At 35.2% G+C, this 27,473-nt stretch overlaps 1 protein-coding gene across 2 annotated transcripts in view; it reads left to right on the top strand.

The window, feature by feature from the left end:
• The first annotated feature begins 1,465 nt into the window (after positions 1–1,465).
• LOC150102896 (thymidine kinase, cytosolic-like) overlaps positions 1,466–27,473 on the top strand; it is a 224,501-nt gene continuing 198,493 nt past the window's right edge. The window contains exon 1 of one of the 2 annotated variants that reach the window (XM_090397539.1): positions 1,466–1,594. In XM_090397539.1, the coding sequence (XP_090253665.1) occupies positions 1,520–1,594 (75 nt within the window). In that variant the 5' untranslated portion in view covers positions 1,466–1,519. The remainder of the gene's footprint in view (positions 1,595–27,473) is intronic. The other variant, XM_090397540.1, reaches the window with a different exon arrangement.

The following is a 27,473-nucleotide window of genomic DNA, read 5'->3' as shown; positions in this document are numbered from 1 at the left end:
AATCAAAATGAATGTCAATTTAATGAAATAAGGTGTAAAATTCGACATTTTGAGATAAAAAGATTACAAGGCTGCTGTACACATTGAAGGAACTGTACTCCAGGAAACTGATGAAGCCAAGGATTTGGGAGAAACTAGTAGTAGTAGTAGATAGAGTGTTGAAGTTTAGAGTGCATATTGCTAAATGTAGCAAGGAATGGCCAAAGATTACTCGTTTATTGAATAATACACTAACAAGCAGAGATATGGGAGTTATCGTTTCTCTTTGTAAAGCCTTGATACGACCACAACTGGATTATTGTGATCAGGTCTGGTCATCTGGGTTTCATCTGGATGAAGTGGTGGAGAGTATCTAGAGGCGAGTGATCAAAATGGTGAGTGCGATGTTTAATTCTTCCTATGAAGATAGACTGAGGGTGTGTGTGGATTGTAGATGTTGGTTGATAGGCGGAAAAGGAAGGATATGATAGAAATATTTAAGTTTGTTAAAGGATTTCATAAGATTGCTGCAGGAAAAATATTTCAGCACTTGGCTGGAGGGGAAAGAACAATTGGTTATCCCTAAAAGTCAGGTATGTGTGGTTAGCAAGGGCGTGATGAGTATTCTTTTTACTTGGAAAATGGTGAATGAATGGAATGGATTGCCTGAGACATACGCGAGTGCTTTGTCTGTTAACTGTTTCAGGGAGTGGTTTAATAGATATCGTGTTCATAATTTGGGTCTCAAACCATGAGTTCTTAGGACTCAATGAATATGCCCTTGTAATAGTAATAATAATAATATCGTAATCTAATAACTAGAGTTCACCAATGTCAATAAATTCGGTCGATCTGCTTTGATCATAAGTACAACTAATTCTCTTTGTTTGTACTAAATCATCCTCATTTGAATCAGCCATAAAGATCTTGGTGAAGTCTTAATAGCTCAGTTGATAAACACGTTGACTTTCTGTTTGGAATGACTTGGGTGATTAGTTGGTCTCATATCCCTAGTTCCTTCAACAGTAATTCAGGGTAATCCAAAAAATTGGTACGCATCAAAAATATCCAAAGTTGGGATACGTTTTCTTCACACAATTTTTCTCTCTTTCTGACTGCATTCCTTCTAGCAATCGATTACTATCTTTAAACCTTAGCTTCTTCCCCCTTATTACACACACGCACTCTTTCTCTCTACCATAGAAGTACTCTATCTAAACCTTTCTCAAAATCTCGAATTCCATCTGAAGCCATTTACATTCAAACTGTTTCGCTGATTCCAAATCGTTCCTTTCATCGCACTCGTCTCTATACTGAACCACATTTTTTTCAGTGGAACTTAATAAGTCCGAATCATATTCCGAGTTCGCAATTCAATTTTACCTTGCATTATTTATTTATTATTATTTTTTTTTTCACTCCATAAACTGTTCGTGAATGTCAACGGAGGGCGGGTAATTCGAAATACAGTATACAAAGTTATTAGCAGATGTTTGTTTTAGGGAAGGCATTTTAGATCTTTTTAGTCGTGTTAAATAAAATGTTTGTATTTTCTAATTGTAATGGAAGTGTCAGTCAATATTCTTGCGGTCCGAGACCTAAAGGACAAATTCAAGTAAGGAAAATTGAAATGATGCCGATGGCTGAACTTAAAAAAAATGCCATCACATAAATTTTATGCTTCCAAGAAATTATTAAGCTCTACTTAATTAGCCCCTTTTCTGTAACATTACTTTTCGTTTTATATTTAAGTTTTTGGCATACTAACTATAAGTCATACCTTCCAATGAGGACAGGTTACACGTGAAACATTAGTACAAGAAAGCGGCTGCTCAACTGAGAGACAAACAAATGCACATGACAAGTCTATGACACGTGAACATGCACTCTAGAGATGGGAAAAATATTTGGTGCTTAAAAAAAAAATAAAATAAAAACTTATATATATATATATATATATATATATATTTTTTTTTTTTTTTTTTTAATGACCAGAACCGAGGTTTAAATGAAAAAACTTTAATAATTACACTAGTTTCGTCTAAAACTAGACTTCATCAGGTGTGAGATAAACATAAACACCAGTAAGTAACCAATCTAAAGGAATTGGTTATTTAAAACACATAGTAAAGTATCTAACTCTAAAGAGAACAAAGGCTAGAGTTTAAATAGAAGAATGAACTCTGACTGTATCATTATACGGTGGAGCTGTGAGAGTCTGGTAGGCTGTAGCTTAGTTTGTCCGAAGTATGGCTTACCGGAGTCGCAAAGAATCTTATAAACCAGGATATTTAAGATTATTGTGTTTAGTTTTAGGACGACTTAAGATGGAATGAAGTTTAGATAGGGTTGTGAAAAATGTCTCGATATTATATTTCTTCAGAATTTTAGCCAGTTTTGGAGATAAAGAACTGATATATGGCAAAGAAATGCTGCCCTTAGAAGTAGTGGTGTTTTCATACTGTCATGGATGAGGGTTAATCTGTAATCTGTCTATAGTTTTCTTAGAGTATCCATTAAGTTGAAATGTAACTTGAAGATGTTTAAGTTCATTATGAAGTTCCTCTTTGTCCAACAGAGGAGATCAAGCTCAGTGACCTGGAGTGGAGATGATACCCAACTTCTGTGGAGGAAAATGGTTTGAGCCAGCATGAAGGTATCTGTCTGTATGTGTTGGTTTTCTGATAATAGAAAATTTGAAATGTTTAACCATCCTGGTTACTTTGATATCTAAGAATGCGATAGAGCCATCAACTTCCAATTCAGATGTGAACTTGAACAATATGCACTTAAATATCAAGTTCACATAGTGTAATTAATATTTTTGTTTTATTTAATCCTCAGTTCTAGTCATTAAAATTTTTTTTAAATATATCAAACCAAGTAAATCTTTAATCAAATATATATATATATATATATATATATATATATATATATATATATCAGTACCTATAATATGAAACATGCAGTAATGATAAAAAGAATATAATAAAATTAACAAACAATAATAACAAAAAAAAAAAATAGAACAAGGAAACCTCTCAGAGAAGAAAGACCAGCAACATGATGGACACCAAGAGGAATCCCAACAGAAACAAGAAGACAAAAAATTTAAGAGATGCAGTAATGAAGTAATTAATCCATATTACTTCATTACTGAATTACACCAATTGAAGAAATGCTATCATTTGCAATGTTACTAGTGCAAGTGTGTAAGAATTTACAGAATGCAACCTAACAATCTTGGGTTACCAACAAAATCAAATGTCAAAAAAGAATAAGGATAAGATTTTTCGTGAAATGTTTTTGGGACCTCTTTCCTAATAACTGAGACATAAGCAAAACCTTGTGACTAAGTAATCTCACATGACAGTTGTCAGCAGTGACATGAGCTAGCCTGGTTGGCCGAGTGGTTAGTGTACCCACTCTCCAACCAACAGGTTGTGGGTTTGAATCTCACTGCAGGCATGGATGTTTGTGATTGTCTTACCTTGTGTACTGCTGTAACCTTTGATATGGCACAGTATGACCTTTGCTGTCCTTGTACCATTAAAACCCATAATATCATCACCACCAGTAACATGATACACTACTATGCAGAACACTAGAAACTATTATGCAATAAATATAAAATGTGAAATTTCAAAAAAAAACAAAGTAAAAAAAAAGACAAAAAATGCCATGTATTACACATTACAGGTGCATAAAACAAAAATGAAAACAACATCCCAACATTAAAAAATTCACACAACAAAAAATAAACATGATAAAATGAAAACAACACACATCACAGAAAACAGTACTTATAATCTTATAAAAGGAAGAAAGCAGACATTTCAAGATATTCATAATCTGTTTGCATCAAAGAAAAATGTGACTGGAGAAGCAGAACCAGAACAAGCAAAATAGACACCAGCAACACATAAAGATATAGCCTTCATCATCATCAAGAGGAATCACAGCATAAGGAATAATGGAAAGACAAAGAAAAAGAAAGCATCAAGTACTAGAAAGAGAAGAAACATTACTAGTGCTGTTGACATCAATAGCAATAATGGTCAGAAGGAAAACAAAAGAATATATAGGATGCAACATAATGATATTTGGATAATCAGAAATACAAAAGGGATAAAGATATGCTTTTCAAACTCTTATTTTCACTTAATTGATTACCGAGAATTTGCAGAATACAGAAAATGCCAAGCAGAAATATTTCTGTTGGAAGTATGACTTCTGCATTATGAAGTAATGCAGAAATATGACTTCTGCATTACTTCGACCTTAGTATCATCTCTGGGTCTGGCTCCCACTGATGAGACCTCAATAAAGGTCGAAACCAGTCTGGTGTTAAACTGTGAATGAAATTATTTTGTATGTTTTTGTTCTTCGTGCACATTTAGCATAATCTGCCATATACCAAGCAAGACTTGTTTAAATATTATTAAGTTTATTTTATTTATTGCTATCTTAATATTATAAGAATTTGCATTTAACATTTTTTACTGCGTATTAATTGAAATGTAAATATTCTCTATTTATTCCTACTTGTAGAAGTTTAACGTTTTGCAATAGCTCAATTTTATTATGTTTTGTTTTGTTTTGTTGTCATGGAGACGTATGTAAGTAAGCGAGCGTGAGTTTGGAACAGTGCGTGAGGAGAATGTTAAAAGTTTATTGAAAAGAGTTTTTAGTTAAAGAGATCACATGAACAATTTAGGCAGGAAGAACGGATATATAAGCGAGGAACGCTGAAAATATTGGAGAAGGTAAGAGAGAAAGGTAAAAGAGAAGGTGAGAGAGAAGGAGATAGGAAACATAGAGAGAGAGAATTGGCATTCGGTTGGAATCTGAGTATTCAGCATTTGGGGAATCAGAGTGCGATATTGGTGAGTCGACAAATCACTCAAGCAGCTAATTTAAGTCTACTAGTCGAGATGCAGTTAGCTAATAAGTTGTAGAATAACAATTATAGCTAAAGGAGACAGCTGAGTGACTACTAAATGACTAGCGATACTATAGTTGAGATTTGATTTTAAGGCCGACCTTTCAAGGACACACGGAATCTTGAAGCACAGCACCGAGTAACTAGAGAATAAGTAGAGGCTGTAAAGTTGAAGTTTAAAGATAGCTGTGTTTAGAATTATAGTGCCTAAAGAATTAATTGAATGCCTAAAGAATAAATACAATTTTTATTGTATTTTGGAACTTAAGGAGCTGTGAGAAGACTGTATTATAGAGATAACAGATTTACCTTTGTCTGAGGCTGTATGATTGAACTTATCAGAGAAGCTAAAATGTTTGTGATATCTTAATTACTGATTTGAACTTAAGTGTAAAATTTGTGATTCTAAAATTAAATGTTTGTTTTTGTTGATCAAGGTTGTATTTTGCCTGAATCTCTTTTACTGCACCGTTTCATAAAATATTCGAACTAAAGCGGGTAAATTAAGTAAGTTAAATATACTCGGCCAGTATATATAATAACAACATATAAAGGAAGGGTAGTTGAGAGTCAGTTTATCTTCAATTCTTGAACTAATTCAGATATAAAGTGGCGCAGTCTTTAAATATAAATTTTCTTTATATTTGAATTAGAAATCAACTTATCAATTAGTTAAGAACATCGTAATAGTAATCATGTTGGATCTAAAGCATAGATTGAGAAGAAGTAGGAACCAGCACGGGTAGTGATCCTTCCAATAATGCGTAGCATTATATATGTCTGCAAGGAGATGCATTATGAGATACTAAGGCAAGTGATGTGAAGTCATTAGCTTCTTTATATGAGTTGCCCCATTACTGAAAATAGTTCAAGCACAAACTTGTTTTGCCTACACTTGGATAAAGGATTAAATTAAGTGTATAATTTCTTGGTATCTTTAATTTATAGAAATATTTTTGTTAACTGAAATATCAGTGTAAAAAAAACAAACACAATGGTTGAAAAACCACACTAATAATAATAATAATAAACATAATACTACACAACTAAACTTCAAATAAAACAAACCTAATCTCACATACAACACAAAAGACTGAACAAAATCAAACCAACCACAGCAACATAAAAATTCCACTATCACTACAAACACTTGTACATTTCCTTGTTTTATTTCTTTGGTGGTTATGTTGGCTTATCCGTGTTTTTGTGTGGTGATTTATTTTGTTGACTTTAAATGGTGAGGTTAGTGCTCAAGTCCAGGTCCTCAAGAGCTAACCTGATCATTTCAAGTCAGTAAAATGAACAGAAATTATCATCACCCCCAACAGAAACACAAAAACACGAAACATGAAAAGCCAATAGCAGAAACATTTTGCTTTCACCAAGAAACACAAAAAATTACTCTGAAAAGCCACCATTAAGCTTTTGAGAGCTAATCTGATCTTTTCAAGTTAGTGAAATAAACAAATCACCATCCCAACAACAACAGCAACAAAAATAACCCATGAAAAGTCAATACCAAAAGCAATTTTACCAATAATCACAAAAATTACTATAAAATACACCACTAGCCTTCTCACCCACCAAAAAACACACTAATATACACCTCTCTCTCTCTCTCTCTCTCTCTCTCTCTCTCTCTCTCTCTCTCTCTCTCTCTCTCCCCCCCCTCCCTCCTCTTCCACACACAACTGCTTCAGTTATTGAAAAAAATAACTAACATACAACATTATATTCATCATAAAAAAATAAACTCCAATTCCTAATAAAATTGACAGGCAGACACATACACGCACACATATCCCATCTGTAGGAAAAAGAAACACCCATGAAAATAAACATACTGCAACACAAAACATGTCCACAATATCAATAATACAACAAACTCAAGAAATTCTACTCTGAAAAACCTTTGAAACATAACTCAAAGCAACTTCATTATAAAAAATAAAAAATAAAAAATAAAATAATAATGTAAATGAACCAACAGCATATCTCATAATATCAGTCACATGACATTATGTTGAAAGTTTATTTTTCACTTGGTTAGAGTATAATAAATTTAGTTTAGTCCTTTATCCAAGTGTGAGCAAACAAAGTTTGCACCTGAAAGTATCTTCAGGACTGGGGTAAGGTGGTACAACACCAGGGCACTCCTTGCAAAGGTGGAGCAAGCTACCAGCACTCCTGTCTCAGTATCTCCCATAATGCAAAACACATCTCCTTGCAGATATGTCTAATGTTATGCATTAAGGGAAGGGCCACAACCCAGACTAGTTTCGACATTTATTGAGGTCTCTTCAGTGGGAGCCAGGCCCAAGTGGAGATACCAGGCAGTAGCATGAGATACTGAGATAGGAGTGCTGGTAGCTTGCTCCACCTTTGCAAGGAGTGCCCTGGTGTTGTACCACCTTACCCCAGTCCTGAAGATACTTTCAGGTGCAAACTTTGTTTGCTCACGCTTGGATAAAGGATTAAACTAAATTTATTATACTCTAACCAAGTGAAAAATAAACTTTCAACATCTTTCTCTAAATCCAGAGTAATTTATTAAAAAAGGGTGGCACACCATTTGGCAACTCCTATAGGTGGAGATGACCTGTTAATGCTTCTGCCTGGTATCTCCACTTGGGCCTGGCTCCCACTGAAGAGACCTCAATAAAGGTCGAAACTAGTCTTGGTTGTGGCCCTTCCCTTAATGCATAACATTAGACATATCCTCAAGGAGATGTGTTTTGCATTATGGGAGATACTGAGATAGGAGTGTTGGTAGCTTGCTCCACCTTTGCAAGGAGTGACCTGGTGTTGTACCACCTTACCCCAGTCCTGAAGATACTTTCAGGAGCAAACTTTGTTTGCTCACACTTGGATAAAGGATTAAACTAAATTTATTACACATGACATTATGTAGGTCATGTGGTTTCACTTATGTCTCAGTTATCAAGGATATAATGTCAAATTGACTATTTTTAAGTAGCCAATTTGCAAAAAAATTTCTTTTTTTTTTTTTGCAAAAAAAAAAAAAAAAAGACTACATATGCAAGAAGACTATATATTAAACACTATTTAAGAGCTGCAATATCAGAAACAGGAATATCAGCAGAAAGAAATACTGGTAGCATGATTGAAGGTGAGAAAGACAAATGTTATATGGAGATAGATATAGCATTAGGAAGTGTAGCAGATTTGTAAGATGGTGTTGATTGGGTGCATGAATGTTGAACAAGTTAGAGTGGGTGCTTGTAGATTGGCGGTAGAGATATATTGGGAATTGAAGCTGAAACCATGAAAAATTTGTTAAGAAGTGTCAGGAAGAGATCAGGAGACAGGGATGGTTAACTGATATGAGGTAAAGATGAAAAGGACAGAATTATGGGAATGATGGAAGAGGGACTAGCCAAACTAGAAAATGAGAGAGTCAGAATAAAAGGATGGAGAGATGAGAAGAGTGCAGGTAAGTGAGAGAGCAGAGATAGAAAATGTCAGAGGAGAGACAGATTGAGAGATGCAGGTAATCAAGGAATTAACAGATCACTGGGAGGTATGATGTATGGTGATTGAATGATTTGTGGAGTGCTTGCCTGTAGGAAGCATGTGAAGTACAATGTGCCATCCTATTAACATATTCACTGAATACCATGTCACTCATGCAACTCATAGACTAGGACAGGGGGGGGGGAACCCTTGGCGTCAAACATGGCATTCCAATGACTTTTATCTGGCATGCAACCTGGCTAATCTTAAAAATAATTAAATAAATAAATACATATCCAACATCTGATAGGTTTTCATTGCATTATACAAGAGAATACTTTATGTGCAAAAGCTGGACTAAGGGAACTTTAAGAAGTGATGCAAACAATAACCAAGGTTATTAATTACATTTCTGCATGTGCTTTGAATAAAAGATAATTTCAGAATCTATTGAATGATGTGGATTCGGTGTACAAACGACTAATAACGTACAACAATGTGATCATTGTCTTAGTCGAGGTCTTGTTCTGAAATGATTTGTTGAATGCCTGAATGAGATAAATTTCTTTTTTGACTAATCAAGAAATGCCTTAAAAAGAAACATATGATGTGGTCTGAAAAATTCTCAGCCTAACAATGAAAAACGAATTTATAAGTTCAAATTTTTTTTTTTTTTCAACATAATCTCCCTTAAGACTGATATATTTATTCCAGCGATGCTCCAATGCCATTATCCTGTCCCTGTAGCTGTTCTCAGTAAGATCTGCAAAATACCCCTTTACAGAGCAATCACCTCTTGATTCGAAGAAAAACGCTGACCAGCGAGGAAGAGTTTTAGTTTTGGAAAGAGATAGAAGTCAGAGGATGCCAAATCTGGGGAATAGGGTGGATGTTCCAACAATTCATAGTGCAGATCCCTTAATTTTCCCATTGCCAAAACACTTTTGTGGGCAGGTGCATTGTCCTGATGAAAGATGATTTTTTTCTTCTGCAAACCAGGTCTTTTCTCATAAATTTTTTCATCTAGTCTGGTTAAAAGATTGGAATAATATTCCGCTGTTATTGTTTTATCCTTTTCAAGATACCTAATAAACAAAATGCCTTTAGCATCCCAAAACATCGATGCCATGACCTTTCGTGCTGATGAAACCAACTCGGCTTCTGTCCACGTCTCATCCATAGTAATAAATCGACTCACAAAATCAGTTTTATTCTTGTTAAAACGCTCCAAGCACTGTTCAGAGATTTTCATGCGAGTGTGTATTTGATCTGCTTTGAGCAAGCATGGCTCCCATCTTGTGCAAAGCTTTTTCATTTGCAATTCTTCATACAAAATATATCCTGCACGTTCTTTTGAAAGACCTATAGTTTCAGCAATATCATGCACTTGGACTCGCTGGTCATCCTATACCAGTGGTGTTCAACCTTTTTTACTACGTGAGCTACTTTTCTATAAAAAGTTATTCGGCGATCTACTATCTTATGTAGATCATGTTCCCCCAACCTGATATCTGATTATGCACAAATAAACAACTAAAAAAAATACACAACTAAAAACTTTGTGTATTTAAAAATTTATTTATTGCTTTTAATTATTTTAATACAACAAAAAAAAAAAACAGATATATTGGAATAAAATATTTATTTCTCTGTTTTGGAAAACCAAAGTTAGAAAAAATAACAGATTGAATACAAACTTACAAGTTACAGGAAATGCTGGTTGATTAAAAAAAAAAAGTTAATGTGAAATTTGGCATTGTTTGGACCTCGCAATATTTTCATAGTCAAGTTGATATGAAGAAGTGGCCAATCGCAGACAATCATCCAAATAATCATTTGTAATTTGGTTTCTTAATTGATTTTTTATGACGGTCATATTTGAAAAACGGATTCTGACAAGCATGTCGATTCAAAACACGACAGAAAAATTCTGTCGTGTTTTGAATCGCGCAATATAAGTTAATATTAGGAATTTTTCATGTGCATACTTCCAAATAACTTCATTGTTTATTGATTTTAAATGTAAACTATTCTGAATGTTTATTATCTCAAGTTCTATTTCAGCTTGGTTTATATCAAACAGCCCGCTAATTTTATTTGAAATTTCTCTGATGTTCAAGTTTTCTTGAAATGGATTATTGATAAAATATGCAATCATTTCAGTTTTATTAAAATCCTTAAATCTTGAATTTATTTCTTCCTCAACTAATTCTATTTCACGAATAAATTCTTTTAAATCATAGCGAAGCATTTCTTGATTTTATTCAAAAAATTTTAATAAATATGGGAGATGTCTAAATTCGCGGTCATTTATATTTTTCTTTAATAAAAGTAAGTATTGTTGGAAAGTTTTTATTGAACTTAACATGTCAATTAAATTTCTATCTCTACCTTGTAACTCTAAATTTAAATTGCTTAATATCGTACAGAAATCTACTAAAAATGATAAGTGTAACAACCATATCTTTTATCATTCAGTTGTGGATAAATATCTCCTTTTTCATCAAGAAAATTTTTTATATCGTTAATTAACACAAGAAATCTTTCTAAAAATGTAATTATTAATAAAATTTTTCTGCTGAGCCAGCGAACATTATTGTACAACAGAAGTTCCCTATCATCATCTGCCTGTAATTTAAATAACCACCGTTGCAGGGCTTTTCCTCGAACATAATTTACAATTTTAAATGTAATATCCAAAACATCTTTTGTGTTTAATCTTTTACTACACAGTACTTGCTGGTGAATAATACAGTGGCACGTTAAAAAATCTGGATATTTGTCATCGGTTTTACATAATGAAATGAAGCCTGATTTATTACCTATCATTGTAGGAGCACCGTCAGTAGTAAAAGACCCAAGTTTAAAAAGCAGAAGTTTGTGTTGTTTCAGAAATTCAAAGAAATTTCAAAAATATCTTCTCCCCTAGTCCTTCCCAATAATGGTATAATTTTCAAAAGTTCTTCTTTACTTGAATAATCTTGAAATACCATGTGAATAAATACCATTAACCGAGCAATATCAGTGAAGTCGTTTGATTCATCAAATTGTAATGAAAACACAACACACTGGTGAATGTCTGACATTAACCTGGCCTGGAAACTTTTCTCCGGCAATTGGAACTCTTCCTTTCGGCATTTTGAAACCTTGTCTGCAGCCTAGAAGTAGTCTCTCTCTAATGACGTCTCGAACCGAGAAGCTCCTTTCTGGAAGCGGGAAACTCCTCTCTCAAGCAACGTGGATCCGGGCAGTCTCTCTGACGGCAAATCTGGACTGGACGGCCTCCTCTCTGACAGCAATTCTGGAACCGGGATCCCTTCTGCTTGCTTCAGTCCCTTTTTATTAGGCCTCCTCTGAGACCTCGCATGAAGTTTGGCAACCCCCAAAGAATCAATATGAGTCTTTCATCTTAAGTTTCAAGTTCGGCACGCCTTTTGTTCTCCGCTTTCTTTTGATTGTAAGTTGCCAGCCATCGGAAAGTTGTTTGAACTCTTTCTGACTGCCTTCGGAGATGTGTACACTTAGAGCCTACAAGCCTTTCTCATACATACAAGTTTCAATAACAATCTTTCTAATGCCGCCATGTACAGCTTCGGCGACCAAAACATTGCCTTTGTTTTTATACCTCTAACATATTCTTATTAAAGCAGTATATGCAGTTAGCTTCAAAAGAGTTATTTACAAAAACTCTAATACAAACTATACCGAGACAAACAAAGTTTATTTTTTTACAATATTCACATGGGACTTAACCTAAGTAAAAAATCAATGTAATGTGCTTTGGAATATTTAATATTTAAGCTACAATCGAGTTTTTACACTTTGCTTATAATCATATTCACTCGGCTTGCTGTTTGACTTCCACTTATCCAAATGAATTCATTTACCCGTACTTATAAGAAAATTACTGATTTGACAATTTTAACGAAAAATAAATAAACAATAGCAATACACTTAAAGCGAATTAAAAATAATACAAAATAATGATAAATAAAATATTATGTTTTCAGTTTTAATTAAATTTGTAAGTAAGGAGGAATACACAAGAGATCAACCAAAAATCGCTCCGCGATCGACAGGTTGAACACCCCTGTCCTATACTGTATTGTGCACTTGATCAATGATTTCTGGTTGTGTTGAATTGTTGTTACACTTTTTGGACTTCCTTTACGTGGATTATCTTCAAGGCTGGTATGGCCACATTTAAACTCGGCAGCCCATTTCTTAATTGTCGAAAACGAAGGAGAAGAGTGCCCATAAACTTTTATGAACTGCGAATGAATTTCTTTTGGCATTAAACCTTCTTTTACAAAGAATTTTATAACCACACGATATACTCAATTTTATTAATTTCAAGGGATACAGACAACATTTTTGCTTCAGAGACAACTGTATAAAACAAACTACTTGATAGGATGACTTGCAATTTCGCATGGATGCTTATGAGAGATATACCAACTAAGAAAAAGAAATCTCTTGCCGATAGTGTTGCCATCTATGGTCAAGGCCGAGAACTTTTCAGACCACCCTCGTATAATATTGTGTGGGTTTGTAAATTTTTTGAAGATTTTTGCAAACATTTAAATGACTTGAACCTTGAACTATAGGGGTCTGGCAAAACTCTTGATGTTATGTTTGATGACATAAAGACATTTGAAATGAAACCAGGAGTTTTTAAGAGGGATGTAGACAGTGAGAGATTTAGATATTTTCCAAACCTATAGAAATACATCAGTGATCTCCAAAAGGATGACAAAACAGACTGTGAATGTAATGTCTTCAAAAGCTATTTTTAAATGTAATTATGCCAACTGTTGAGCAGTTCTCTTTAAGATTTGTTAAGTTCAGAGAATTAGAAATGACTGCAGAATTTATCAAGTTTCCAGATACCATAAAACTGGATGAATTAAACTTGCACATGTTTTCGTGGATAAATATGGATGATTTTGAACTGCAATTGATTGATTTTCAAAGTAGCTCGGTTTGAAAACAAATTTGTTGACCTCAGAGTTGACTTGGAAAAATATTGAAAAGGAGCAATTAAATGCGGTAGTAACAGAGAGAAGTGCAAAAAATGAGGTACTAAGGATTTGGAATACTATTCCAGAAATTTTTGTGTTTAAAAATTCTTGCAACAAGATTACTATCCATTTTTGCATCGACATATTCTTGTGAAACATTGTTCTCAGTGATGAATTTTGTTAAGTCTCGTAATAGGAGTAGCCCAACAGATGAAACTAGTAGCGCATACATATCTCTAAAGGTTACAAAATATAAACCTGATATAAATTATCTGTTGTCAGTGTAGTGGCGTAGCTAGAGCTGTTGCCGTCCCTCTCAATACACACCAAAAATATTACAAAAAGTCAAAACGACGTATAAGGAAATAAATTAAAGCACTGTTTATTTTTGAAGTAAAACTTTAATTTCAACATTCTAAAATGTTATTCCTGCTTTTCTGTTAGCAAAATTGTCAATGACATTGGCAAAGTCTATTTCATAGTAATGTAGGTAATTCTTAATCAAATATTATTTAGAAAAACTCCTCTCATAACTATCAACACTTACAGCAATTGTGAGGAAAATTCGCAGTAGTATTACAATATTTGGAACTGAGTTCTCGAGACTGTATTTTAGAATTAACTGCAAAATTTCAAAAAGGTTCAAAGTGCCACCCTGGGCTGACCCCCCCCCCAGCTATGGCACTGCATCAGTGATGCAGAATTGATGCTAAATAAATAAAATGTCCACTATTTTTCTTTCTCTAGTTTTGATGTTTTCTGTTAAAAAATGGTAAAGATTAACTTCTATTTATTATATTATGTGGGAAAATAATCTTTTATTTTATCCCTTACTAGTAATTTTTATGTATTACTCATTAGGAATAAAGAATATCTTTAATTTTATTTTCTTTTATTGTGCTTTAGTCAAGTAAAACGATTATGAGATTGTGCACTGTAATATATTGAAAAACTTGTCTGATTGAGCTTTATAGAAAACAAAAACAAAAAATTCAGAATTATTGTTTACTCTTTTGATGATGTTAAAAATTACATCTTTAAATTTTGTGGCTGTATATGGCAGCGAGAATTACACTTAAAGGCAAATAAAAAATATCTATGCTATCAACAGGGTAGGAGGACTTGTAAGTAAAAATTCTGTCACTAATTTTTACATTCATTCACTCTTACATGACTTACAATAATCACTCTTAAAATATTCTTTGATTTTACCACTCTAGTATGATTTTTGATTATTTGAAAAAGTTCTCCCAATACTTAACAGACACCAAATAATAGTATGTTCCCCAAAATTTCGGTTGACACGGGAGAAAATTTTGCATCAAAGATTTGGCGATTTTGGCATGCACACTTAAAAAGTTTACCCATCCCTGGACTAGGGTCTAATTGCCACCTTCAAGGCATTTATTTAAGAAATATTTTTGCTGATCTATTGCTGCTACTGAGGGTGAGAAAACCCTCAGAGACTTTTGGAAGGAATATAATATTGTGTGCATTGTACAAAGAATGTAAATACTATAGGGAAAGTGAATGAATGATATGCGAAGAAAGTTACTGATAATACGTCATACCTTTACAGGATTTTGACAAAGCCCTACAAAGGGTTTTTGACAAAATAGTACTGCTAAAGAGTTGGAGGCTGACAAAGAAAAAAGTAGAGCAGTTAATGGAAGCTGTAGAAGATGAGCTCATGAATGAAGACCTGTAAGATCTAGAAGCACAGAAAATCACAGAAGAAGAAGTGAGAGAAAAAGCAAAACAAGAAGCCAATGTCCCCCCCCCCCCCCTCCAAAAAAAAAAAAAGTTTGCAGTTTAAAAATTGGTAGAGACACCTCTGTTAAGAAGGCAATTCTGTTGTTTGAGGAAATGGACACCAACATGGAGATATTTTTGGGATTGGAATATGAATTCTTGACATGGATCAGGGGATGGTTGACTGACAGATATCAAAAAGTTATATACAGTGGGTGTGAATCTGCCAGATTTAAGGTGACCAGTGGTGTTCCTCAGGGTTCATTCCTTGGCCCATTATTGTTCAATCTATACATTAATGACAAGCGGCAGGGTCTAACATCAGACATGCAATTGTGTGCCAATGATGCAAAGATAAGCAGGGCAATCAGGGATGCTACTGATATTCAGCACTTACAAAATGATTTGAATAAGCTGGAAATTTAGGCAAACAATAATGGCTGTCAGTTTAATGTTAGTAAGTGTAAAGCTTTGGCGTGATTAGAGTTCCAGTGTTATATCGTCACTTTTCCTGTAATATAATTTACTTTCTTTATGTATTTACCTCTCTACAATAACTACAAGACTTACAAAATTTCCCTGACTCTAATATCTCTATCACTTCTTACGTGTTCATTCTATAAGGAAAGTAAATTCTATATCTCTAGCTGATTCCTAATTTTTCTCACATGCTTACCCTGACTGTTAAAGGTTATTCCTTGCTAAAAGAAACAAAACAAATCCTCTAATTTCTTTCTGGGGCTGTCTCCTCTTCAGATATTGACAAGTTTGTTTTTTAAAGCTGTGCCAGCCAATATCTTAGAATAGAGGGGACTCTTATTCAGGGAAACTTTTCCAGACTTTTAGAGCACATAGGTGAATAAATCTAGTGCTTAAACTCATAAATTAAATGCTTTACTGTGGTTAAGTAAATTCTGGTTTGCAGTCGTAACCTCTATAACAACATGTTATACTTTTCTTTCAATTCCTCTTCGCTGTGGTTCAGATTAATGAGTGGTAGTTTTGATTCATATCACAGGCAAAACTCAGGTATAGAAGAAAAAACATATTTATTGGAATCTAAAGACATACACTTATACCAATCTCACTTTCAATTAGTTCATTGACATGCTAAATCAAACTGATTAATACTCTAATGCATGAACAATAAATTCTTCTTTTAAGTTAGAGATTAAACACACATAATATACACATTATACACTTCTAATCAATATTCTACCTACTATGTTAGTCTTGCACATTAAACTAGTCACAATCATCTATAATCATTCCAGACAATTTGTCTTATGGACATTAGCCACTGCTAAATAATCACTTAAAAAAAAAAAAAAAAAAATCAGCTAACGCCTTTTTATTCCCGTACACAGGAGTAGGCGAGGCCATTTAGCCCTATCTAACTTTTGGAGACTGAGTGGGCAGTTCAATCTCCACTGGTACCAATCAGAGATAGATGGCCCAAGGCTATCACTAATTAAGCAGTACACAGTGAAGAGAGACGGCTCAAATGTGCCGCCATCTCGTGGTCCGTAACCCTAACACAATATATTTAATGTCTGAAATAATGTGGGTTCTACGGTCGATTTTCTTGAGTTTCCGGGAGGAAAAACCCACTTGCCCGTGCCAGAGATCGACTAACTCGGGAACCGGTCGAAAAAAGGCTTAGAAAAATTTCCTCTGGTCGCCGACTAGACTCGAAACCAAGTCTTCCTTCGTGTAGCTCAGTGGTGTGCAAACGTCACATCCACTGAGCTACACAGGCTCTCACTTAAGAAATAATCACTTAAAATTCTTAAATACTGTCCATACTCGATTATTGCACAACAATGATCTTTCCCTTTTATCGACTGGGTAATTATACAACAAAATCTGTACTTTACCATTTCTTGGAGCAGGATCTCCAGGTCCGTCTAAACTGCCCTTCTTTGTTTGAATTACCTTTCGATACTTCCATAAGCCTGCGTCCACATGATGGGTCACTATGGTCATCAGATTAAGCTATGCTCTGCACCTGGCGTTTTTCCCTCGTCTATTCTTGATCTGTTTCGGGCCATCCTCGTTTCTATTGCCGGTTCATAGGATACGTCCGTGATATTATTCCGTTGGAACTTTCAGCGAAGTTGCGAAGACAGCATCTGCCGACATCTCACGCTTTAGTACCGGCAGAAATTCAGACATTGAAGGGAAAGGCGCACCATTTGATATCGTACTATCGCCAAGAAACACCATCAGGAACTTCCGGTCCACGGGAGAAGTCGAATCATCATCCAGCAAAATAGGCCAAAAAAAGCCATGAGAAAGGTGTGCAAACCCTTTTTATTCTCCCTTCACTTCTCCCCTTTTTAGCACCCTGTTACTAGCTGCGATAGTGCCCTCTTACTTTCTGCGATCTTTTCCCACTCGCTACTTTCTTCGTCCGCAGGGATTTTGGCACATCGTGACATCTCTAGCAGCGTCTTCTGGGAAACGAAAGTGTGCTGCTTTCCAAGATTGCCAATGCCTCAGGCCTTCCCGTGACCTTTGGACTATTGTTTACATCTAATTTACCCATTCATTGTATACATGATGCATTCATATAATACTAATTTATACACAAAGTTCTTTATATGGTATTACAATTCTACTAAAAGGAGGTAATTCTATTTCTATTTACAATTAGTACTTTATTTCTTCTGCTCGAGTACAAGTTTTTTCTCTCAGTTGATTTTTCTGACTTGTTAAATCCTGAATGAATAATTTCTTTTAATAAATGTTACATCCAGGATGTAACACCAGCAGCATATTATATTAGTGGGGCTACACGATACTGAGGAGGCAAGGGATCTTTGCGTATTGGTTGATAGAAATTTGAAGTTCAAAGGTCACATAGCAAAAGCTGCAAATACAACTCAAAGGATAATTGCGATGTTGAAGCGAACTTTGACATGTAAGGATAAGGAAGTCTTTGCCTCTTTATTAGGCTTGGATAAAACCATGCCTGGATTTTTGTGCACAGATTTGGTCTCCAGATTCCAAGGGGATAAAGAAACTGTGGAAAGGGTGCAAAGAAGAGTTATAAAGGTTATATCTGGATTATGGGATTTAGATTATGAGGACAGATTGCGAGTATGTGGATTGCAGACTCTGGTTAACAGGAAAAAGAGGGGTGATATAATAGAGGTCTGTAAACTTTTGAATGGGTGTTATAGGATATCATCTGATGAAATTTTTTGTTATATGGAAGGTGGAGAGAAAACACAGGGACATCCATGGAAGTTAAGTTTGTTCACAGTCAAGAAAGGGATAGGAGCTAGGTTTTTCTTCCAGAGAGGTGAGTGAGTGGAATAGTTTGCCTTTTGGGGTAGTGAGTGCATCTAGTATGAATGAATTTATGGGAAGGTATGACTGCTGGTTTGGGTGATTTATAGCCTCCTTCAGTGAGGCTATAAATCCTCCTTCAGTGAGGCTATAAATCACCCAAATCAGCAGTTTGGTTGATTTATCAGCAAACCTTGACTCTCTGGAAGTCTCAGATAATAATAATAATAATTAGCAAAGTAGAAAATAAGGGGATAAACATCCTTTGTTGTTTTATAGCCAATAAGCGAAACTAAAGATCGATAACTACGATCTATAAGTTTCATGCCGAAAAACTATCAGCGAAGGCAATTCGAAGTAAAGGTGGTGCGAGCTCCCTCACTATTCTTGATATTTTCTCATAATGTAAAACACAGCTACTAGGAGATGTAATACTGTCATTACATTATGAGGAGAGGTCACTACCCAGACCGGTTTCAACCTTTTTTGAGGTCTCATCAGTGAGTAGGTAGCCCTGGAAGATATCAAAGCTTAGTGAAAAGAACTTACATACCTTCACTATACAAATGCCATAAAGGTGTAATTATATTTTAGTTAAGATAAAAAGCCAAATGGCTAGTTTTCTGGCACCTTAATATAGAAAATAAGGGGATAAACATCCTTTGTTGTTTTATAGCCAGTAAGCGAAACTAAAGATCGATAACTACGATCTATAAGTTTCATGCCGAAAAACTATCAGCGAAAGCAGTTCTTCGAATTGCCTTTGCCGATAGTTTTTTGAGGTCTCATCACTCACTGATGAGACCTCAAAAAAGGTTGAAACCAGTCTGGGTAGTGACCTCTCCTCATAATGTAATGACAGTATTACATCTCCTAGGAGCTGTGTTTTACATTATGAGAAAATATCAAGAATAGTGAGGGAGCTTGCTCCACCTTTACTTTGAATTGCCTTCGCCGATAGTTTTTCGGCATGAAACTTATAGATTGTAGTTATCAATCTTTAGTTTTGCTTACTGGCTATAAAACAACAAAGGATGTTTATCCCCTTATTTTCTATATTAAGGTGCCAGAAAACTAGCCATTTGGCTTTTTATCTTAACTAAAATTAGCAAAGTAGTCAGAACAATTGCATGCTATAGAGAAATTTATGCAGAAAAGTAAAGGCAAACTGTGTAGACTGAGTTAGATATAATGTACATATTATTAAAGAAACCCACTCCTGCTTTCATCTCTTCCCCTCAAGATGAGACTAAACCTTCTACAAATTATACATAAGGTAAACTATCATCTGATGGAATTCCTGAATTTGAAGAATTTGTTGTTGATGAACAAGACTACTTCGTGCTTTATTGATTGGATGATGAGTTATTATTATCCTAAGACACCATGTAGTCACAAACTCATTTAGGAGGTCCCTTTTGTCATACACACAGCTGATCATACCATGCCTTAAGCATATTTAAATTCTCTGCAGAAGCTATTATTGTCCTAAGTGACTTCACACACAAACTTTGTTTGCTTACACTTGGATAAATGATGAAACCAAGAATATAATTTCTTGGCATCTTTAATTTATTATTATTATTATTGCCCTAAGACCCCAAGGAGTCAAAGACTCATATAGGAGTTCCCTTTGTCATACACACAGCTCATCATACTGCACCTTAAACACATTCAGATTTTTTTCACACACCACACTCTCAGGTAAGGCATTCCAATCATTAACAATTCTGCATGTAAAAATCCTGCTTCTCACCCTCCCCTTGTTCACACCCTCCTTATACAACTTCCAGGAATGATCTTTTGTTCTCCCCCTGATCTCCCACCATTTCATGAAAAACCTCTTCAACATTGATCCTATAATAATCTCTTGCCAACTTGTCTCTATCATATTATCCCTTCTTCCTCCTATCCAGACTGTAAATTGCAACTTCTCAAAGTTGCTTTGAGAAGATGCAAACATTCCAGAGGCCAGAAACTACCTTAGTCAGTTGTCTCTGGGCCCTTTTCAACATCTCTTCCTTTTGAAAATCAGGTGACTAAATCTATTTGTGGCCTAATCAGTGTTCTACATAACGGAATAAGAATCTCCTTAATTATAGAAGTTAGTGTCCTCCGGGGTGTATGGAGAGGTAGCACCTTAGTATCAATGTCAGCCGCTAATCTCAGGGTCAGGATGTTGGGCTCTGGTCCTCACACACACTCAACTCTCACTTATGGCTCCAAGAAGTTGATAGTGCAACCAGCGGCCACACCCTGGTAAACCGCCTCGACTGGCAGACTAAACTAAGTGAGTGTATCAGCAATATAGAATTCTGTAAATAGGGAATGTCACCCTTTATGTGCATGAAGTCTGGAATGGTGAAGATGGCAGAAGAATCAACACTGACTCATCAAGGGCATGACAGCAAGATGTGCAGCACATCAAGGGCACACTCCTGACATCTAAGGGACTTGTGGCCAGCCGTTGTGGAAGAGATCGGAGCCTCACCACGTATTTATCCATTGTCAACCATGAAACACACCATGTCACAATATGAAGTTAGAGATGTGGTTGAGACCCCTTGAAAACCAGGAGCAATCACTTGAAAATAGTAACATGGAACATCAGAACACTCTATGAAGCAGGCAAATTAGATAACCTACTCCAGGAATTACAAGTGATGAAGGCCGATATTGCAGGGATCAGTGAAATAAGGTGGACAGATACAGGCATAATAAGAAGAAAAAAATCACACTATAATCTACTCTGGCAGTGACTTACACCTTAATGGAGTAGCACTTGTCCTAAGTAATAGAATTGCAAAATCTTTATAGGGATATTGGCCCATAAATGACAGAATCATCACAGCCAAAATAACTGCACAACCATTCAACCTGTATATTATCCAAGCATATGCACCAACCCAAGATTCACCCAGTTGAAGAGTTGGAACAATTTTATGAAGACATCGAAACTGCAATCTCCAGTACTAAGTCAGATGATGTTGTTATAATGATGGGCGACCTAAATGGAAAATTGGGCTCAGAAAAAATCTCATTTTGCATGGGAAACCAAGGGCTTGGAATCAGAAATGAAAGAGGTGAAAGATTAATTCAATTCTGTGAAACCAATTGCCAACACAATGTTTAAACATCCTCCCGGAAGACTATATACCTGGAAAAGCCCTGGGGATATCTATATAAACCAAATTGACTATATAATAATAAGCAAAAGATTCCAAAATGCAATAACACAAACAAAAACATATGCTGGAGCAGACATAGGATTGGACCACAACCCAGTGATTGCAAAAATCAAAATAAAACTTAAGATACCAAGCTAACCATTCATAAGGGAAACTTATAATTCAGACTCACTTAACAACCAAGAAGTTAAAGACTGCTTTATGAAAGAATTCACAAAATCCCTTAACAAGTCTGACACCACAACTCGCATAGAAAATAGAACACCAATTGATGAAATTAACATGAACTGGCAAACATTCAAGAATAGCATCAATGAAGCAGACAAAAATACACTCCCACAATTAAAAAGGAAAAATAATAAATATTGGATGAATGAAAAAATACTGACGATGGAACAAAGAAAAAAGTTAAAGAACAAACCTGAATATAAAAGCACGAATAAAGAAATAAAAAAAGAATTCAGGAAAGGCAAAGAGGAATGGATTAAATATAAATGTATAGATATAGAAAACAGAGAAGCAGAGAAATGACAAGCAAGACAAATACAGCAAACCATGCAAGTGTCATTAGAGACTCAAGAGGCCATATTCTAATCATTAGAATCTAATGGATAAAAAAGAAATCATGGAAAGATGGATTGAATATACAAGGAAATTATATGAACAACAAAGAAATGATATTCCTGAAGACTGATTTAGAAGGACCATCCATTTTACTCTGTGAAGTTGAAAATGCCGTCAGAAAACTAAACCACATAAAGCTTCAGGAATAGATAACATCTTGGCAGAATGGTTTAGGGCTCTCGATGAAGGAGGACTGAAATTTCTAACAAAATTATGCAATAAAATATATGAGACTGGATTTCTACTCAAAGATATTAATCACTCAATTTTCGTTCCAATTCCCAAAAAAACAAAAGCTACAAGATGTGACGAGTTCAGGACAATCAGCCTCATCATTCAAGTATCAAAAGTCCTCCTATACGTTATTCTTGAAAGAAATAAAAGAAAAATAAACATAGATATAAATGATACACAAGGTGGCTTCAAGGAAAATGTAGGTACAAGAGAAGGCATTTTCAACGTCAGAACCATCATAGAAAGATATCTAGAAAAATAAAAAGATGTGTGCCTCTGCTTCATCGATTACAGAAAGGCATTCAACAATGTCCAACATGAACAATTAATTGAAATCCTTTCAAAAATAGGCATGGATGGAAAAGACATTAGGCTATTAACTAATCTTTACTGGGAACAGACTGCATCTCTGAGAATAAATAGAGAGACCTCAAAAGAATTCCCAGTTCAGAAAGGTGTGACACAAGGCTGTGTCTTTTCTCTGATTCTCTTTAACCTGTACACAGATGAAATATTTAATAAAATTAGTAACCTCAAAAGGAATCACTGTAGGGGGAAGAAATATTAATAACCTAAGATATGCAGATGACACGGTTCTTCTAGCTCAGGGGTCAGCAAACTTTTGAGATGGAAGAGCCAAACCTGTACCTCACAACAATTTAAAAATTATTCTAGAGCCATAAATATATTTTTACAAATAAGGAAAATTTAAAGTAATATTATAGTAAATTTATAGCAATATATAACAAGTTATAATATTAATTATATCTTTATTAAATGAAGAAAAAAATCACACAAAAAATTGCTCTCATTGGTATGACTTTTATTGGGATTATATTGATCAAGTGCATATAATAAACAACTAAGTTATACCAACTAGTTTCAACAACTAAGTCTGTTGGCATCTTCAGGGTACATAACTGATGTACGGCCCTAAAAAGTAAGAAACTGTTATAAACTATAATCAACCGATTCCAATTATATTAAACAAAGAACAGAGCGCGTACAATACATTCATAGAGCGTGGATGATATCACTTGTTGTTATTTAGGAAATAGTTGGCACTATAATTCAGTTCTGGCGAGTTGAAGGATCTGATAAGGGTCTTCCAGATCATGGGCAAGATTAGTCCTTGGTTCCTGTTAAGGTTTTGTATACAGCGGGCAACTGTTGTGGCCTCCTTAAAAATTCGGGAGTGAAAGTCCTCCTCCATGTAAGGAATTGTGCTTCTATCCCACTCTATGGTATGGTTCGTTCTTGAGAAATGAAAAGCTAACCCCGGTTTTTCTTCTCTGTGATTATTGACGTCACCTATGTGTTCTTTTTGCCTAATTTCAAGGCTGGAATAAAAACGGCACTAACTAATGAATCACATGTACCACTCTCACAGAAACTACCCTGTATAGGCAAGCAAAACCATATGTTGCACTGGAAACACAGTATCTAACTAAAATTATTGTCCAATTTTTCTATTACATGAAATAAGTGTATGTTTGACTGCATTTAAAATTCTCGATGTCATTATGACAGATCACAAAGGCTAACTTCAAATAAAATTCTATCACGAATTGAAACATGCCATATAATGCTTGTGCGAGTTCCCCTTCCAGCTCAAATGCAAACAAGGCAATTAAAAATCAACCACGGGTTGAAACTTTGTATGAGTTGAACCCGCCGGTAATGAGAAGTTCTGTTGGAATGATAAACGACACCCATCGTGAATGTCTTAAAACTAAGAAATATATAGTGAATGGTGTTATGACAGTTGCAGATGTTATGGAATTCGGTTGAAGAGAATTAGCATTTAAACTCAAAAATTGTCGGTTCCATTTGTCTTTGGGTCACGTGATCTTTTGTTAATACCGCACCAATCAAATTCATGTCTTCATAGCTGCTCTCTCCTGTAAAACAAAATTTAACTTATACGTATTGTAACAATTAAAAAAAAAGTGGAATAATTTATAAGTGTATAAAAGAATATCATATGTACATCGTTGACGTGCCAGCAAAATTCTCGGGCGTGCCACAGGTTTGCCACCACTGCTCTATAGGAGTGTTTCTCAACCTATGGTCAGCAGACCACAGGTGGTCCGCAACGATGAGACAGGTGGTCCACAGGCAGACTTAAATTAACCAAATAAATATATATTTTAATTATCCAAACAAAACAAATTAAAATTTTAATTAAGTAAGTAAATATTGTTGAAATAAAATGGATACTTAAAAAAATAAAATAGCGGCAGAATGTTCATTCCATGAACATTCTGCCGCTATTTTAATTTGTAGCGGCAGAATAACGAGTAATAAAAGAGGGGTAAAATGAACAACAATATGGTTTTATTGCTTTCACCCTCCCTTGCTGTTTTGTCAGATTTGAAGTGAACACAGTTATCCACATGACCACATTTCAACCAATTGCTTGTTGTTTATTGATTTTTATTGTTGAAGGTTTTCCTCCTTCAACGAAGGCTCGATATAACTTCAGAAGTGCTAAGTAATACTTGGACAAAGTGTTGTGAGTTAAAACCAGTATTTATATATTTTTTGGAAATCACGAGACTGAAAGATAAAAGCAAGCCGCCAGTTGAGTTGAAATGCTAACACACACGTGCGATCACTTATTAGTCATCACTTTGTTGCTCTGCAAATGACCTCAGATGTCATGGCATCATAAAACCTAATCAGTCACTTTGTTTGGCTGCCCTGCCTACCATGTGCTCAACCATCCCCTCCACTCCCTCTGTATAATCTTTAAAAATTTTATAAATGAAACTATGATAGTTTTATTTTTATTTTCAATTTTACTTCAGAGCCACATGTATGTACCAAAAGACCTGCATGTGGCTCGCAAGCCGCAGTTTGCCGACCCCTGTTCTAGCTGAAAACAAATATGACCTCAAAACTCTTATAGATGAAACCCTCAAGTATAGCGAACAGTATGGCCTCAGTTTCAACTTTAAAAAGACAAAAATCATGATAATTTCAAGAGAAAAGAAAATACCAAAAATATGCATCAATATAAAAGGAAATAAATTAGGACAAGTGCAAAAATACATATACCTCAGACACTTGATCACAGAGAATGGCAGGACAGAAGATGAAATTAGAAAAAGGATTGAAATTGCAAGGTCAACTTTCAACAGTATGAAAAATCTATTAACATCTAGAAAATTAAATCTGAAAACAAGACTAAGAATCTCCAATTGGAGAGTGTTCATGTCACTACCATGGAGTAGTGACATGAACACTCTCCAATCTGAGTGTGAAAAAATTGGAGGCCTTTGAAATGTGGATGCTGCGAAGAATTATGAGAATATCATGGAAAGACAAATGAAGAGGTATTAGAGATGGCAGGCGTAAACAGGAGCCTGATGAAAGAAATTAAAAAGAGAAAAGTCAGATATTTTGGACATATTCTGAGACATAACTGCCTACAAAGGACACTTTTCGAAGGAATTGTTGAGGGAAAGAGAGGAAGACAAAGACTGGAGTGGATGAAAAATATAGAAGACTGGACTTATCTCTCATATGAGGAATGCAGCAGAGAGGCGCAGAATAGGATATGGTGGAGACACAAGGTAGTCAATCTCCTGGAGGGAGAAGACACCTGACAGGACAGGAGTGTCCTCCGCATCATTCCCAGAATTCATTGTATAATCTTCAAAATTTTGGCAGTGTGTCCTCTAAATTTTAGATCCTTATCCACCATCACCACAAGATCTCTTATTTCCTCCACCTCCAACAATATCCCACCAAGCATAAATTTTACAAATTTTAAAACTGTTCCTTTTGCAACATCAAGTCTTTTTCTAAGGCCAAAACATCTGCTCTACTCATAGTTCGTCCCAACTTTGTATCATCTGAAAACAGCTGAATATCCCCATCCAAATCTTCTCCAATATCATTATTATACAGATGAAACAGCAAATGCCCTAAAACAGACTCCCAAGGCACACCACTAGTGATTTGCCTCTTCTGGGATATTGCTCCCCCATACACAACAAGTTGTGTATGGGAAGCAATATCCCAGAAGAGGAAAAGAATAGCATATCCCAAGTCAACCCAATTCTGGATCCTGGTTTTCACCAGCCTCTCCAACACTTTAACCACAACAACTGACACATAGATAGGCCTATAATTTGATGCTTGAGTTCTGTCACCTTCCTTACAAAGAAGCACAATTTTGCCTTCCTTCCACTCCTTTATAACTTGACCCAGTTCAAGACTCATATTAAACAAATATGTCAAGGCAGATGCCAATGCACTGGCACATTCCTTCAAAATACGTCATGATATATTATTAAGTCCCACATCCTTATTAATATCAAGTTTGCTCAATTCCTCGTATACCTCTTGCTCACCTACAGTCAATCTCCCCTCATCATCAGCTGCTCCCAAGCTCTCCATGATGTCACATTCACAAAAATGATAGACCTTTATGAACTGCTCATTAAATATCTCAACTGTATCTTCTGCAGCAGTTGCTCTTAGACCATTTTCTCTAATCACTGTCATCCATCCATAATCATTCTTTTTTGCTGGCTACATATCGAAAGAAGGCCTAGAATTCTTTTTGGCTTCATTAGCTAAATACTGTTCATACTTCACTTTTGCTACCCTTATCAACCAAGTCACCCTCCCCTGTCTTTGTAATCCTTATGGAATTGATTATTACCACTCATCTTATGCTGCCTCCATAATGCCTTTTTCTTCTGTATCGCATACTTAATCTCTTCATTCATCCATTTCACACCTACTTTATTTAACATTCTGATCCTTGGAATTGTAGATGACATTGTTATTCTCTGGTCGTATTATTATTATGTGATACCTCCAAGGAGTCCAAAGATTTATCGAGGGAGGGCACCCACTCTACAATTCTCTGTCTCCACCCAATCATCTACACCAGTGGTGGCAAACCTTTTTATGTGCGCATGCCAAAAGTTTAAAAATCGAGTTGCTGAT

Source organism: Typopeltis vanoorti, chromosome 9, assembly GCF_054136105.1.
Source record: "Typopeltis vanoorti isolate ZY-2024b chromosome 9, IOZ_Tvanoo_1.0, whole genome shotgun sequence".
Lineage (NCBI taxonomy): Eukaryota > Metazoa > Arthropoda > Arachnida > Uropygi > Thelyphonidae > Typopeltis > Typopeltis vanoorti.
The sequence above is the reverse complement of the archived record's forward strand: the minus strand, read 5'-3'. Positions and strand labels throughout refer to the sequence as shown.